General features: G+C 42.2%; 1 protein-coding gene across 7 annotated transcripts in view; it reads right to left on the bottom strand.

The window, feature by feature from the left end:
- Window positions 1–13,742, bottom strand: part of LOC131103955 (rho GTPase-activating protein 6) — a 41,724-nt gene that overhangs the window by 22,117 nt on the left and 5,865 nt on the right. The window contains exons 1-2 of one of the 7 annotated variants that reach the window (XM_058050540.1): window positions 2,116–2,173; window positions 1,944–2,027 (exon numbers count right to left, since the gene is read on the bottom strand). The exons of 5 other annotated variants lie outside the window; for them this stretch is intronic. In XM_058050540.1, coding sequence (XP_057906523.1) covers window positions 1,944–1,991 — 48 coding nt within the window. In that variant the 5' untranslated portion in view covers window positions 1,992–2,027; window positions 2,116–2,173. Of the gene's footprint in view, window positions 1–1,943; window positions 2,265–13,742 lie in introns of those variants that run through there. One more of the 7 variants, XM_058050538.1, reaches the window with a different exon arrangement.

Here is a 13,742-nt window from a genome sequence, read left to right as displayed (position 1 = left end):
ACATTGTCTGAACCAATCATATGAAACCTCAGAATTCTGCCCCAAAAGTTCAGATTACGCCATGTTTTATTTTATTTCACAACGCCAAATTAACTCTGTTCAAGCCAGTGATGGGAATAACGGTGTTTAAAAGTAACACCGTTAGTAACGCCGTTACTTTTTTCAGTAACGGGTAATCTAACTAATTACTTTTACTGTCAGCATAATGCCGTTACCATTTTTGACACCCCATTACTGCACGTTACTGAAGCTGCCTAAAAATATATCACCGACTTCATAACTAATCTGCAGTGCAGTGAGAGTGTGAGAGTGTTGCAGAGTGACAAGGGAGGGGGTGAGATAACCACATAAGCAATGAGGATTGGCTCAGGTTTTAGTAAAATTGAGTCTTCGGCCAATCAGAGAACTTGGGTGGGCAGGTGTTTAGAGCACGTCCAAAGTGCGATACAGCATAGCGAGAGAAAAAAACTTCCACTGTCCACGTCTTGTGTGAGCAACTCAAACCCACAGAAACACCTGTCGACGGCAAAAAATGCAAACCTCTGTAATGGTACCCGCCTTTTGGGGGGGCCAATAGCTACTTTTACTGGTAACTAGTTACTTTTGTATAGTGGAGTAACTCAGTTACTTTTTTTGAGAAGTAACTAATAACTATAACTAATGACTTGTTTAAAGTAACATGCCCAACACTGGTTCTAGCAAGTCAAAAGACGCAAGCAGTGTTTTCAAAATAAGCAATTAATTGAGCTTTACAAGGGCCTTAGTGGCCAACCAATGGCATTTGATTTATAAGATCTCTTGCGGGCAATAAAATCATCCATCTGTGAAGGTCACTAAATACAAGATTAGATTAGATTTAATTTTTAAAAATCCAGTAATCCCTCGGTCATCTTAATTAATTGGTACCAGACCCGACCGTGATGAGTGAATTTCTACGAAGTAGGAATCCTTATTTATAAATTGAACATTTCCGTGGTTAAAGCATAGAATTCATGGTTCCATTTTTTAGTCTTCCAGGTCCCGAAGCAGCAAAGCAGCCCCACATCATCACACTACTACCACCATATTTTACTGGGGGTATGATGTTCTTTTTCTGAAAGGTGGCGTTACAATAACACCAGAAGTAATGGTAGTTCAAGCATATTCCTGGGAAGGTTCATGACTGTTCCATGTTTTCGCCATTTGTAGATAATGGCTCTCACTGTGGTTTGCTGGAGTCCCAAAGCTTTAGAAATGGCTTTATAAGCTTTTCCAGACTGATAGATCCCAATTAATCTCAGTTATGTTTTCACAAGGAGGCAATCATTTTTCACACAGAGCCATGTAGATTACATTTTATTTTTATTCCCTTAATAATTTTTTAAAGTTTCATTTAAAAACAATGTTCAATTGTGTTGTCGTTGAGTAATATTTAAATTTGTTTCATGATGTGAAACGTTTAAGTGTGACAAAAACAAAAACTGAGAAACCAGTAAGAGGGCAAACACTCTTTCACACCACTGTACCTTGAAACCCCTGAATGCCCCATGCCTACCAGTGACCAGTGCAGAATACTACATTTAATCTTTTGCACTCCCCTCTGCAACTTTCAAATGATCTCATTGGCCTTGACCCATATTGGTTGTTTTGCCCTCATCTTTTCAAACACCGCTACTTGCAGCTCTTGGCTGCACTGAAACCAGGAAATGATGCGTGGTCTTGTGTAAGTGTTGTACACACCACATGACACGTGAAACATTCCACCACAAAGACTGTGTGCAGTGTCCTCCTGCTGTTTTGGGGTTATAACAGCAAATCACAATCCAATACACGTGTATTATTATTTAGTTAGGAAAATGCATGATGCTCGGCCACAACAGAGCGAAAGGCAGTCCAGATGCAGCCAACACACTGCATGAGCCCGCAAAACTACATAGTTTGATAAAATTGATAGAAAGACTTACGAGGTAGGAATTTTGCCTATCGAGGAACACGGCGTCTCCCATGGCCATGGACAAATATCCACAAATAAACACTCCAAAATGTGACTGAAACAGACGAGATCCCGTTTAACAGTATTAAGTCCAAAAAGTGTCCGTGTTGCAGACAGGATCTAAAAAGACCTCTCTCTCTCACTGTAAAGCGCCGCCGAGGTTCGTGTTGATGTTTCTCTACCCGTCAGATGGTTGTGTCAGAAAGCTGTCCACAACACCATCGTGCGTCGTGCGTAACGGATCCATACTGCGCGCTCGGTGGGTCCGGATGAGGACAAGATGCTGAACCAAGCGTGGAGAGGCAGGCATAGAGCAGTGAATCCCACGGTGACTACACAAGCAACTTCCGCTTCACGTTTTCAAATTAAAAGTACTCAAACGCCGCTGCAATTTTCGTCACTTTAACACTCATCTGCAAACGTTATACCGCTCAAATATGATCAATTCAATAAAAAAAACACAGGCTATTCTCTCCACTGCTGCGTATGCCTGAACTGAAATAATTATTCTTATGATTCAGTGCAGTTCTACCCATTTGCCATACCACCAAAAATGGAATTACGTCACAATCAATATTAAGCATACACACCTAATGAAGACAATAGTTTTATACAGCTCATTTAATCACATACGCTTCATGCTTTTATTGGGTAGGTATAACTATATTTCCGTGTATGTTTCATGCTTTTCTTAGCATCAGACAGGAGTTAATATAGCAATGTGGCAGACAAAAAGGGGCGGAAGTTTGCAGGAGCTGTTCAAATGTTTTGAAAATCCATAGATAACAACCGTCAACAATTCAAGTCAATCATTAGTTTCTATAATTCCATCTATGTATTTTCTATGCAACATGTCCTCTTTAGGGTCAGGGGTGAGTAGGAGCTATGGCAGCTGACTTAAGGCCAGAGGCGGATGCATCATGGAGTGGTCACTAGTCAAGTGACAGGAAACATATTGACAAATCACCATACACACTCACATTCAGAACTATGCACAGTTTAGAGTGGCGGAGAATGACTTCTGGGTGGGAGCTGAGAGCAGGCTTCCAGGTACGTTTTGTAATGATGACATGTTGCGAACACAGATGGACTAACACAGTATATTAATAACACAACAACAATGAGTCACCAACGCGTGGGATTCTTTGTTTGTGCACTTGATTGTCCGGAGTGTTACGTGGGTTTGTGAAGTACAATGTTTGGCAGTACAATATCCAAGATAGTCCAGTTTGGCAATCATTTTCATAGAAAACTGAATCCTACAAGCTTTTGTACTTATGACTGGTAGTAGTGACCTATCCGAAATAGACGGGTAGGCGACATAAAAAGGGCTTTCCAGTGTAAATATGAGTGTAAATGGTTGTATGTCTGTCAGTGCCCTCTGATTGACCAGTCCAGGGTGTACGATAAACCCCAGTTCACATGTGATCTACAACATAAGCAGGAAAAAATAAAGAAATGCATGAATGAATTTAAGCACATATCACTTTCAAATGTGCTCTTAAAAAGGGCCACAAGTGCAGCACACAACTGGAGGGCTTTAGACAAGGGGGAGTGCATTGCTTGGGTTTATGCAATTCTTAATGTGGAACCGATGTTGGGCAATATGTCAAAGTCTTTGCTGGCGGTTATAGCTTGTAAAAACAGAAACATGCAGAGCAATTGAGACATTGCTTCTTAGATATTGTGTACAAGGAGAGGGGCTACACGGAGAAGTACCTCGTCAAGCATCATGCCGAATACCTCCTTATCAGATAGTGCTTCAAACATTTGAAGAATTCCAAGATCTTTGGAGCGGAACACTTTCTTTGCACTGATATCTTTAGATGAGATAAAATCCTGAGTGGAATTGTAAACCAGTCACTGTGCATCTCATACAAACTGATAGTGAATGTTCCCCTGACGCATGTGTTCCCCCTCCTTCTGGCCATGTAATATTTGTATGGTGCATTATTTTGGCAGCTCCATATGTTCCTTTTTTTGTTTAACCATTTTTGATTATACTACTGCGTAACTTGAGGTTATTATTGCAGTACCATAACGCTCCGACGTCAGTCAAAGAGTGGGAATTACGAAGTCTAGCCTTAAGAAAACATGACTTTAATAAATAGGTCTAGACAAAATTAAATCAGGCATTCTTGAGGATGATGGAGAGGAAATTTTCACTGAAGTTCATTTGCAAGGCAGAAGATTGTTGTTTTATGCTTCAATGGGAGGTGCTCATGCTGTCCAAAAATGGTGTGATGGAGGGGAGGCATGGTGTCGTATGGACATGCAGCCCCCATGTGATGCAAGAAAAACTTTTAGCCAAATACTTTGCCAAGACTGAAAGACTAAGGTCGAAATGAATATGTAAAACATTATGTAACTTGATGCCAACCTGTATGGTGTGACACCACAAGTGGAGTGGAAAGTATGCCGTTTGAAGTCCTGAAAGATGCTCCACTGGGCAACAGGGAAAAGGCCTTCGATGTGTTTAGTAAACAGCCTGAATAGATGTTTCAAGTACTATGGAGGCATTCGCTTGTGTTGCGTCAAGCAGCGCAAGCAAACCTCCCTCACACAGAGGACGCAGGGTGTGGAGGGTCATAGAACAAACCTCATAACCGCACTTGGGAGGATCCCTCTTGAGATGGAACAGCTGAAAAAATGAATTGTATTCTTTCCCACACTCTTCTAATACAAAAGCGTGTGAAAAAATGCTACACCTGATACAAAAAAATCAATAAATTGGATTGTAGATCTATTCACAATTCACCTCCTCAATTGCTTTTTCGTGTGTGCAAGAGGGCGTGTGGACATCGTAGGGAATATAAAGGGGGTGCACATAAACGCATATACAGCAGACACAGAACAAAGCAGCTGCTGGGGATGACCTCAGAACTGCGGAATGTGTGTGTGTGTAGTGCACGTGTGTGTGTGTGCAAGAGAAAATATGCGGGTTCCCTTTTTTGCTTAGGGTGTAAACACAATTTGTGAACAAACAAATTTATTGTCAGTGGCATCAGACCACAATTTCCCTCTGGAAATGAGCTGAAATGTGTACAGTACTTATTGTATATACAGTGCATAATTGTAAAGTATGTCCAGATGTATTTGGACAGAGACAGAGTTTCTATGATTTTCACTTTCCATGACACCACAGTGGATTGGAAATAAAGCGATCAAGATGTGACTGAAGTGTACTTCAGCATCAAATTTCTATTTCTCTTAGTGATAGGGTAAAAACCTGTGTTATCCGGGAGAAATTCTAGCGTTCAACTGCTGCTCTTCGACATTGGCAGGAGCAAAATGGAAGTGGCTTGGCTTCCTGTCAAGATGCCTCCTGAATGTCTTCATGGGAAGATCTTCAGGGCACGTCCAGCCGGCAGCAGGCCTTGAGGAAGACCCAAGACACGTTGGCGAGACTATGTCTGTCAACTGGCTTGGGAACACCTCAAAATCCCCCGAGAAAAGCTAGGTGATATAGCCAGGGAGAGGAAAGTCTAGCTTTCTATGCTTAATCTCCTTCCCCCATGACCCATCTCTGGGAAAGTGGACGGATTAGATGGATAGATGGACATCATTTTTAAATACTTATTCTGCATCTTGTAAGAGTTTGTCATCATTACAATCATAACAATCATTAAATTTGCCTTTTTTCCCTTTAACAGTTCTGCCTTGGCAGAGGTCTGCGCCCTTCTAATGACACCATAGCGTACAGTCATTATAGCACTCCTGAAAACAATCTAAAAAGGGCAGTACTGTATATATGTATAATTGCAAAAATGAGCTCATAGGATACACACACACACACACACACTAGTATGGTCTGGATTCAATCTGAATGCCTGTCCTAATTTTCTATACCATAGCCAACGAGAGCAAGAGGGGCAGGATGTAGAAAGGAATGCTGTATATACAAGACACTTCCACTGGACTGCACTTACCGTCTGGATGAAAGTTGTTCTTCTTAGTGTTGGTTCCATGAAGGAGCATTGCATAATAAGGATACTGTGAAACACTAATGGCTTCATTATACTACAGTGTCACTGCACCCCTGGCAAGCTCCTCCCTCTCCAAACCATTCGATGGAGCTTGACCTTGTCCTTCCAAAACCTTCTATCCTCAAGTCAACAGTTAGTCAACGCAGAGGTATGATTGGCCGGCTTTTTTCTTTTTCCTGTCATTTCTAAAAGCACCAAAAAAAAAACAATGCCGCAAATTGAATTGCGGAGCTGTCAACAAGCTTGTCAACAAGATTTGAGGTTCGAGCTGCAGCTATTTTGTTTAAAAAAATTGAAAATTTGATTTCATGGACAGAACTGAGATGCAGCCAAGATGTTGAAGGAGTCCACTTCGAGACTGAGCACCTCCAAATCCGAGGCCATAGTTCTCAGTTGAAAAAAGGGTGGATTGCAACCTCGTGGTTGGGAATGCACCAAGTGGAGGAATTCAAGTATCTTGGGGTCTTGTTCAGAAGAGAGGGAAGGTTGGAGCATGAGGTCGGCAGGCGGATTGGCGCAGCATCTGCAGTAATGCAGTTGCTGTACCGGACCATCATAGTAAAAAGAGAGTTGAGCCGGTCAATCTATGTTCCCACCCTCACCTATTGTCCAAAGCTTTGGGTTGTGACCAAAAGAACAAGCATACAAGCGTGGATATAAGCGGCTGAAATTAGTTTACTCCGTAGAGTGGCTGGACTCACCCTAAGAGATAGGGTGAGGAGCTCAGTCGTCTGGGAGAAGCTCAGAATAGAGCCATTGCTCCTTCAGATCGAGAGTGAGGTGTTTCAGAGATTGTCTCAGACCTGGCTTGGGAACACCTTGGTGTCCTACTGGTGGAACTGGAAGAGGTGGCTGGGGACCAGGAAGTCTGGGCTTCGCTACTGAGACTGCTGCCCCCGCAACCCGAAACCCCTGAATAAGCGAAAGAAAATGAATGGAAAGAAAGATGGATTCATCTTTACTTGATTTTAAAATTTAAATATCCGCTGATGTTGTTTGTTGCAGCCCTAGTTGGGGTTGCTCTATTAATCTGGCTTGTTGTGAATGTGAGTGTGACTTCGCTCCTCACGACTGTGAACAGGATAAACAATAGAAAATGGATGGATGAAATAGTATTGGTGTATTATTCTCACTTCTGCAGCAATAACACTTACTCAACAGCTTCACAATCTATGTTGTAGCTCATCTCAAAAGTGTTTAATGGGGCTAAGGTCAGACCTCTGAAGTTCGTCCACATCAAATTCATCCGAGTGTTCCTTTATGGAACTTAAACATGCTGGAACAGTAAAGGGCCTTACCCAAACTATTCCAATAAATGAAAAAAAGAATAGTTGGACACAAATTGTGCAAAATGAGTCAGCGAGCTGCAGCAGAAGGCTCTCAGGGGACAACTAAATAAGATGCCCACCAAATGATGTAATGCGAGTGTTGTTCTTTCTTACGTCTATGTGCAGTTTAACTACGTGTGTTTGCATAGCTTTACGCTGCAAACGGACGTGCATGTATCCAGTACATCCAGAGTTTTTGTCGACTCAAATATTTAGTCTCCACTGTAAACACAGTGACCTTCTAGGAATGCTCTGCCCATGCTCTCTGTAGATAATGTGAGTGGGGGATAGCCAACACGTGCAGCTGCATTATGCCAGGCCTACTGAAGCACTAACAAGATCTAATCAATACTGTCTATTGCTGAGGTGTTTTCATCTTCAATTCTGCTTGCCTCATTTGTAGTAATTGGGTGGAAATTTAATAAAAGGGGTTTAATTATTTGATTCTAATTATATTAATAATTTAATTCTCTGAATACATCTGGATGTATTAATTGCTCGTTTTTGTTCATGTTAACTATAAGAGTAAAGAAAGAAATGTTGGGGGTTGACAGATCCCTCTCAATCTTTCTCTCACTGGAATGCAGCTGGAATCCAAGCTCGACTCCTCAGTTCAGTGACACTCCCACTACCTCATATCATCCAACACACACACATTACATTACATTAAGGCTCCACTCGCACCAGTTATGTCTTCTGTTGGGTCATTTTAAACCAGGAAAAGTGTCCTGTTCTGACCCGTGAGGCTTACATGACGCCTCCAGAAAATAGTCAGCTCCCATCCATTTCTTCTCATGCTCAAATGTTTGGGGAGATAAAGTCCGGTCTATACTTGCATGAGTGTAGACAGAATTAATTTAAATACACATATATTTTATCTTTATTTTTTTGAAACATGACCTACTTTGCAAAGTCTATAGCAGGGGTCGGGAACCTTTTTGGCTACAAGAGCCATGAAGACCAGATATTTTAAAATGTGTATCTGTGAGAGCCATATACATTTTTTTAAACATTGAATGCAATAAAATGTGTGCATTTTTATGTAAGACCAACAGTTTTAGATATAATGGGCTCTAATTACGTAGACCAGGCACACTACCCCACGCCAAGGGGGTGTGGCCAGCACACTTTTGTGAGCAGCGCAGTGTCCAATAATAAATCAAATACTTGCTGCCATTAATGCAACTTCTGCTGCTGCATGGTTTTGCACCGTACTCAGTATATTTCTGTCACGCTGCGCTGTGACATGTGCTTCTACCTTGTGTTGCTGTTTGGGGGTACGTCTGGGCTTCGTGTTATTTGAACCCTTACTGCTCTCCTTATGCTTTTGCAGACGCGGACCTCCCCTGAGTTGGGCGGAGCTACCAGACGGGCGCAGCTGCTGCCAATTCATCCCAATTTCCGGTCTCCCTCATTAGGCACTGAGCTGCGGCAGGAGGGTGCTGGATTATTCCTTTGTGGACGTGACAGACCAGCTCTGAGCTGTTGCCGTGCTCCTGTACCAAGTCAGCACTGCTTACGCCTCTGCCACGCACCCTCCTACCCGTCCGGTAGCCCGCATGCCTATAGGACTGCGTATTGTCTTTTGAGGTAATTTGTGTTGTGCCTGCCGGCACTTGGTCACGGAGCCCCCTCTTTTGTGCTCCGTCGTTTTTCGTTACTCGTACCTCACTCACTGGACAATTAAAGACTTTAAAGACCTTACCTGAGACTGCTGTGTCCTGCATCTGGGGATCAAACCGCCGCGCACGCGCCCTAGCCTGACAATTTCATTCTTTTGGCCATCTTTGCCAGAAGGCTTGGTTCTGCAGCTTTAGCTAGGTGATTATTTGACTAAAGGAGGAAAGTTCACATTTACATCTTAATGACCGAGGTACACTACCGCATTACCCAGTAATAATCGAGTTTTGGTGTTTGACCTGGAAAATATCATCAGGAAAGATAGATATGGTCGGCCGTATTGCAGTAGAAAATAGATGGACGGATTAAAATTCATAAGAAAGTTGTTGATTTTTAATATTTTTAACAGTGATTTCTGTGATGTTTACTTTTAAATGTTAGCAAACATACATTTTTATTGTGGTAAATACTTGAGAGCCAGATACAGTCATCAAAAGAGCCCTACCTGGCTCCCGAGCCATAGGTTCCCTACCTCTGGTCTATGGGCTACAATAATATGTACAAGAGCTACTGGTTACCAATTTGTGCACATAAATGTGTGCTTTTTCTGCTGAGACGTGTACAGTAAGTGCTCCCCTCCAGTTTCAACCCTCCATAATTGCTCCTTTACGCAACTTTGTACTGTAAAAATGTCACTTTGTGCTCACCTCAAGAGGATGTTTTGTGCCCGTAGGTCTCTTTGCTATTTATATGGATTGGTCATAGTCACCTGTTAAGTGTCTGATTCCCCCATTGCTGACAATTTGCACAAACTGCGCCAGAGCCTTTTCATCATGTAAACTGTCCCTCCATTACGTTAGAAGAGGAACGCATTATTTGTTCTCACTCCTACAGCCACTGTTTACATCACTGAGTTGTTGCCGAGGCAACAGACCGACCTTCGCAGCCAGAGGAGGCTGCAGAGTTGAGAGGGTTTTTTTTTTATACAACTTAGACGATTAGCATCAACACCATGCAACTGAGCCGTGCTGCTCAGAAAGGGATTTATGTCTCGCAAACATAGAAGAAAATGTCAATGTGCAAAGCAGTTGTCTTCAAAAAGTAAGTAAAGTAAGGTTTAGTAGCAGGGGTGCAGCCAGGAATTCTGTATCCCATGGAAAACATTTATCACATTGCTAATAATTGATTAATTAACATCTGAAATAGTAATTAAATTTCTGGAAAACAATAAGGCGTTTTAATGCCGCCACTCCCAACACGGAGGCTGATACACAACTAACAACCACTACAACTAAACCCATGGCTCTGACTGCCTCTGAATGGCAGCCAACAGTCAGCAGGAAAAAACATGGAAAGATTTAATAAGTCTATAAAGTCAGAAGGAATGAAGACGTCTGCACGAGCACACTTGCTGTGACTGTGATAAGTCATTTCAGAGCCGATTAAATCCCCATTAACACACAGACTCCCTGCAAATTTGAGCTAATCCAATCCAGGTGTATGTTTGTGAAGCACAACTTCTCCTTCACCCTTCCATGTACATCACAACAACACAAGCCTGGATGAGGTTGGCCACACCTCCAGCTTCTCTGATTGGGACGATTGCTTGTGTCACTGTGAGAATCATTTGCCACTGCCACTGATATTCACGTTTTGGTGTCAGTCATATCTTACAACTTAACTATAACGCAGGGAGGACAGTTTAGGGTGCTGAAGTGGTTTGTCCGACAGCAGCTTGTTTTGTTTGGTCGTCCATCCAGGCAGACATTAACAAACGTAATGATGGTCACACGCCAAGCCATTGAGACAAGTGCGACACAATGTTGAGCACATATACGCTGTCTCTAGTTCTTGTGTTTACAGACCAAAATGATATTTTTAATTCATTTATGAAAGTACATGCGAAACGCAGTAAACCATCGCAAACGCGGGCCATCTGTGAAGGCACACACATTCACACAAAATCGCGCTCTGAGATGAGTCCGGGGGGTTTGGTGCATTGCTGAAGGCCACCTCAACGGTGCTCAGGAAGCAGAATTGCATCTCTCCAACATCCAGGTACGATTCAAACTGCTGAAGGGCTCATGAACTGACCTATACTGCTCCCCCCAAGAACTAAATCTATGTCATACATACAGTAATTGTGGATTGTACCTTGAGAAGACAGCAATACCGGTTTGGACATCTGTCTCACAGCTAGATGATTCTGGTTCGAGTCTTGAATCTCACCTCCCTGTGTGCAGAATTGCGTGGATTTGGGGCTTATATGTAGTTTTTAAGGTTCTCTTCAGACAAGCTAAAGCATCTGGTTTGCATTGCATTAATGATGCTGCATGACGTGGCACAGTTCTGTTTCTGTTGTCAATGTCAGCAGGTCATAGTCACTGCTGCAGTCGTACAGTATACCTCATCATTTCCTGCAAAGGAAATTGAAATTCATTAAGAACAATAATTAAAAGGTTGAAGTCCAGCCCAGTAAAGTTGGGCCAAGGATATAGTATTTTGAAATATTTTACAGATCAGTGAATCTACAAACAGTCATCACAGGCACACAGGAAAATTTATGGGAAGGTACTTAGCAGGGGAGAATAGGATCTGTGCTTGGAAGTGACGCTGTTCCCTCCCAAAGCAACACAAACACACGTTGTTATCCTTGTGTGTGTGTGTGTGTGTGTGTGTGTGTGTGTGTGTGTGTGTGTGTGTGTGTGTGTGTGTGTGTGTGCGCGCATGTGTGTGAGGCCTGGAAAGGATTGCACGTAAATGTTTGTGTAGTGTTTTAGCCAATGTCCAAAGTAAGTTAAATCATTCTAGCGTCTACAATCAAATAATTTGGGGTTTATTTAATTCCAAAGTGCCGTAAAATGGGGATTTATTTGGCCATAAAGCCTGTGCTGCACAGCTGTTGCAATGTTTGTGTGGCAGATTTTTGGGACAAAGAGGTCGTGCACACAGATGTGTACAGTCCTAACTGGCCCGCCCATATTTTCAGCGTGATTCATCATTTGCAAGGCACGTGCGCGTGCGTGCACATGTGTCCAGATGATGCAGACAATATCTGGGGTCAGTCAAAGGAATGCAAAAGTGATGTGAAGCTGATTGGCGCCTCCTACTGGTCAAATCCACCTTTTACAAAAACTTTGCTGCTGACTGGATACATCGACTGAGTCTGGATGGATAGACCTGGGCCCTGAGGCAATGCTTCCATCCATCCCATGTTTGGCTGATACTCCAGAGGAATCAGACGTTTTTTGAAAACAATATTTCATATAAAACATGTGTACTTAAAGGCAGGAGTTTCGGTGTGTGTGTGAGAGATTACAGGAATAAAAAAGTGAAGGTCACACTAATGGGTCACCAGGTGTTCCATTGCTTGTCCAAAGTGTCTCGTACTTCAGGTCACAAGTGACAAGTGTGGTCTGTTTTGGATCTGGGCAGGGGTTGGCGGTACATTCAAAGAATACACCTTTCAAACCGCCATACATCTATCTAAAGAGCCGGCTTTTTAAAGTTGAAGTACTCCCACGCATCTGATTTTAAGTCTTGGTCTTAATGTTTACTTGCCACCATTACATTACTGCTGTTTCACGCAGTGGTAATTTGGTCCAGTGAACCACTGGCCACTTTGAACACCCTAGTCTTGCTAGTGATATCAAAATGACCAGTAGCAGAAAGTGTCCAGAAGAGGGCAATAACTTGCTGATGAAACCCGTCCATAAGTGGCCTCAAAATAATGCCTTTGTGATGAGCTAATTTAGTTCTCTGACCCACCAATAAACTACAAATGCAAAGTATGAATAAACAATCCACACAACACCCTGCAAATTCACTTCAGTGGCATGACCCATTCCAACACCCAGCTATTTCTCTATTTATAGCTGCAGCCTGTCTCACTATGTTTTGCTTTCTCGCTGTCTGGCAGATTCATGAGGAGGGGGAATTAGAGAGGTCCTCAGGTTTACATCACTTTGCCTCTCTTTGTACCTGGAAACTGTACCAACTCGTTGTTTTGTGTAAGAAAAAAACAGCTTTACACCAATGTATTTTTATATAAACATATCGCCCAAAATTCTGTCGTGGGCCCACCACTATAAATGTATATAAATATCTTCACAGTCACCAACAATTGATGCATTTAAGGAGCTTTTGAAATGGTTACAAGAGTGTTCATGTCCAAACAAGGACATACGTGTGGGCACGTAATAATGGCTTCTTGGGGCTAACAAACATTTACAAGGAGCAAATCTCTAGTTGGTGTTCCTCTCAACTTGTAGCAATGGGTAAAACAATATTGCACTGACGCAGAGGTACTGTTTGAATGAGTTTTGACTGCATTTTAAACATGTTTTCAATGGTTGCTATAGATACAGAGTTTAAACAGTATATGGAGGAGAACACAGAGATGGCAGGTATGAAAGTACAGTCAAAGTGGTTTTACTGTAAGTATTAAATTTGGCCTGTGGAGCTTTTACACCTCTTCCTGATACCTTTACCTAAAATTATTTGTCAACACATGCCTTAATTCAAATGTAGTAATCATCACGTAAGAGTAAATTCTCACTGCACAGTAATCCCTTTGTTTTGTACACCAACTATAGGCTGAATCCTGCTTGGATTAGTTTGCACAATTAGTTAATCCACACAAGAAGTAAATGATGAATGAACGAGTATCCTAAGGCGATTTTGATTACATTTCATCCAGTTGTGTTCAGCAGCAGGACGTTTTGAAGCTGCAAGGAGGGAACTCTGCAGTGTGTGATTGATGGGATTTCAGTCATTGGGAAGTTGACACAGATCAAGACTATGAAATCGATGTGTGTTATATCATATTATATGTTT

The sequence above is a fragment of the Doryrhamphus excisus genome, chromosome 16 (assembly GCF_030265055.1).
Source record: "Doryrhamphus excisus isolate RoL2022-K1 chromosome 16, RoL_Dexc_1.0, whole genome shotgun sequence".
NCBI lineage: Eukaryota > Metazoa > Chordata > Actinopteri > Syngnathiformes > Syngnathidae > Doryrhamphus > Doryrhamphus excisus.
Note: the sequence above shows the minus strand (reverse complement) of the source record. Positions and strands in the feature narration are given on the sequence as shown.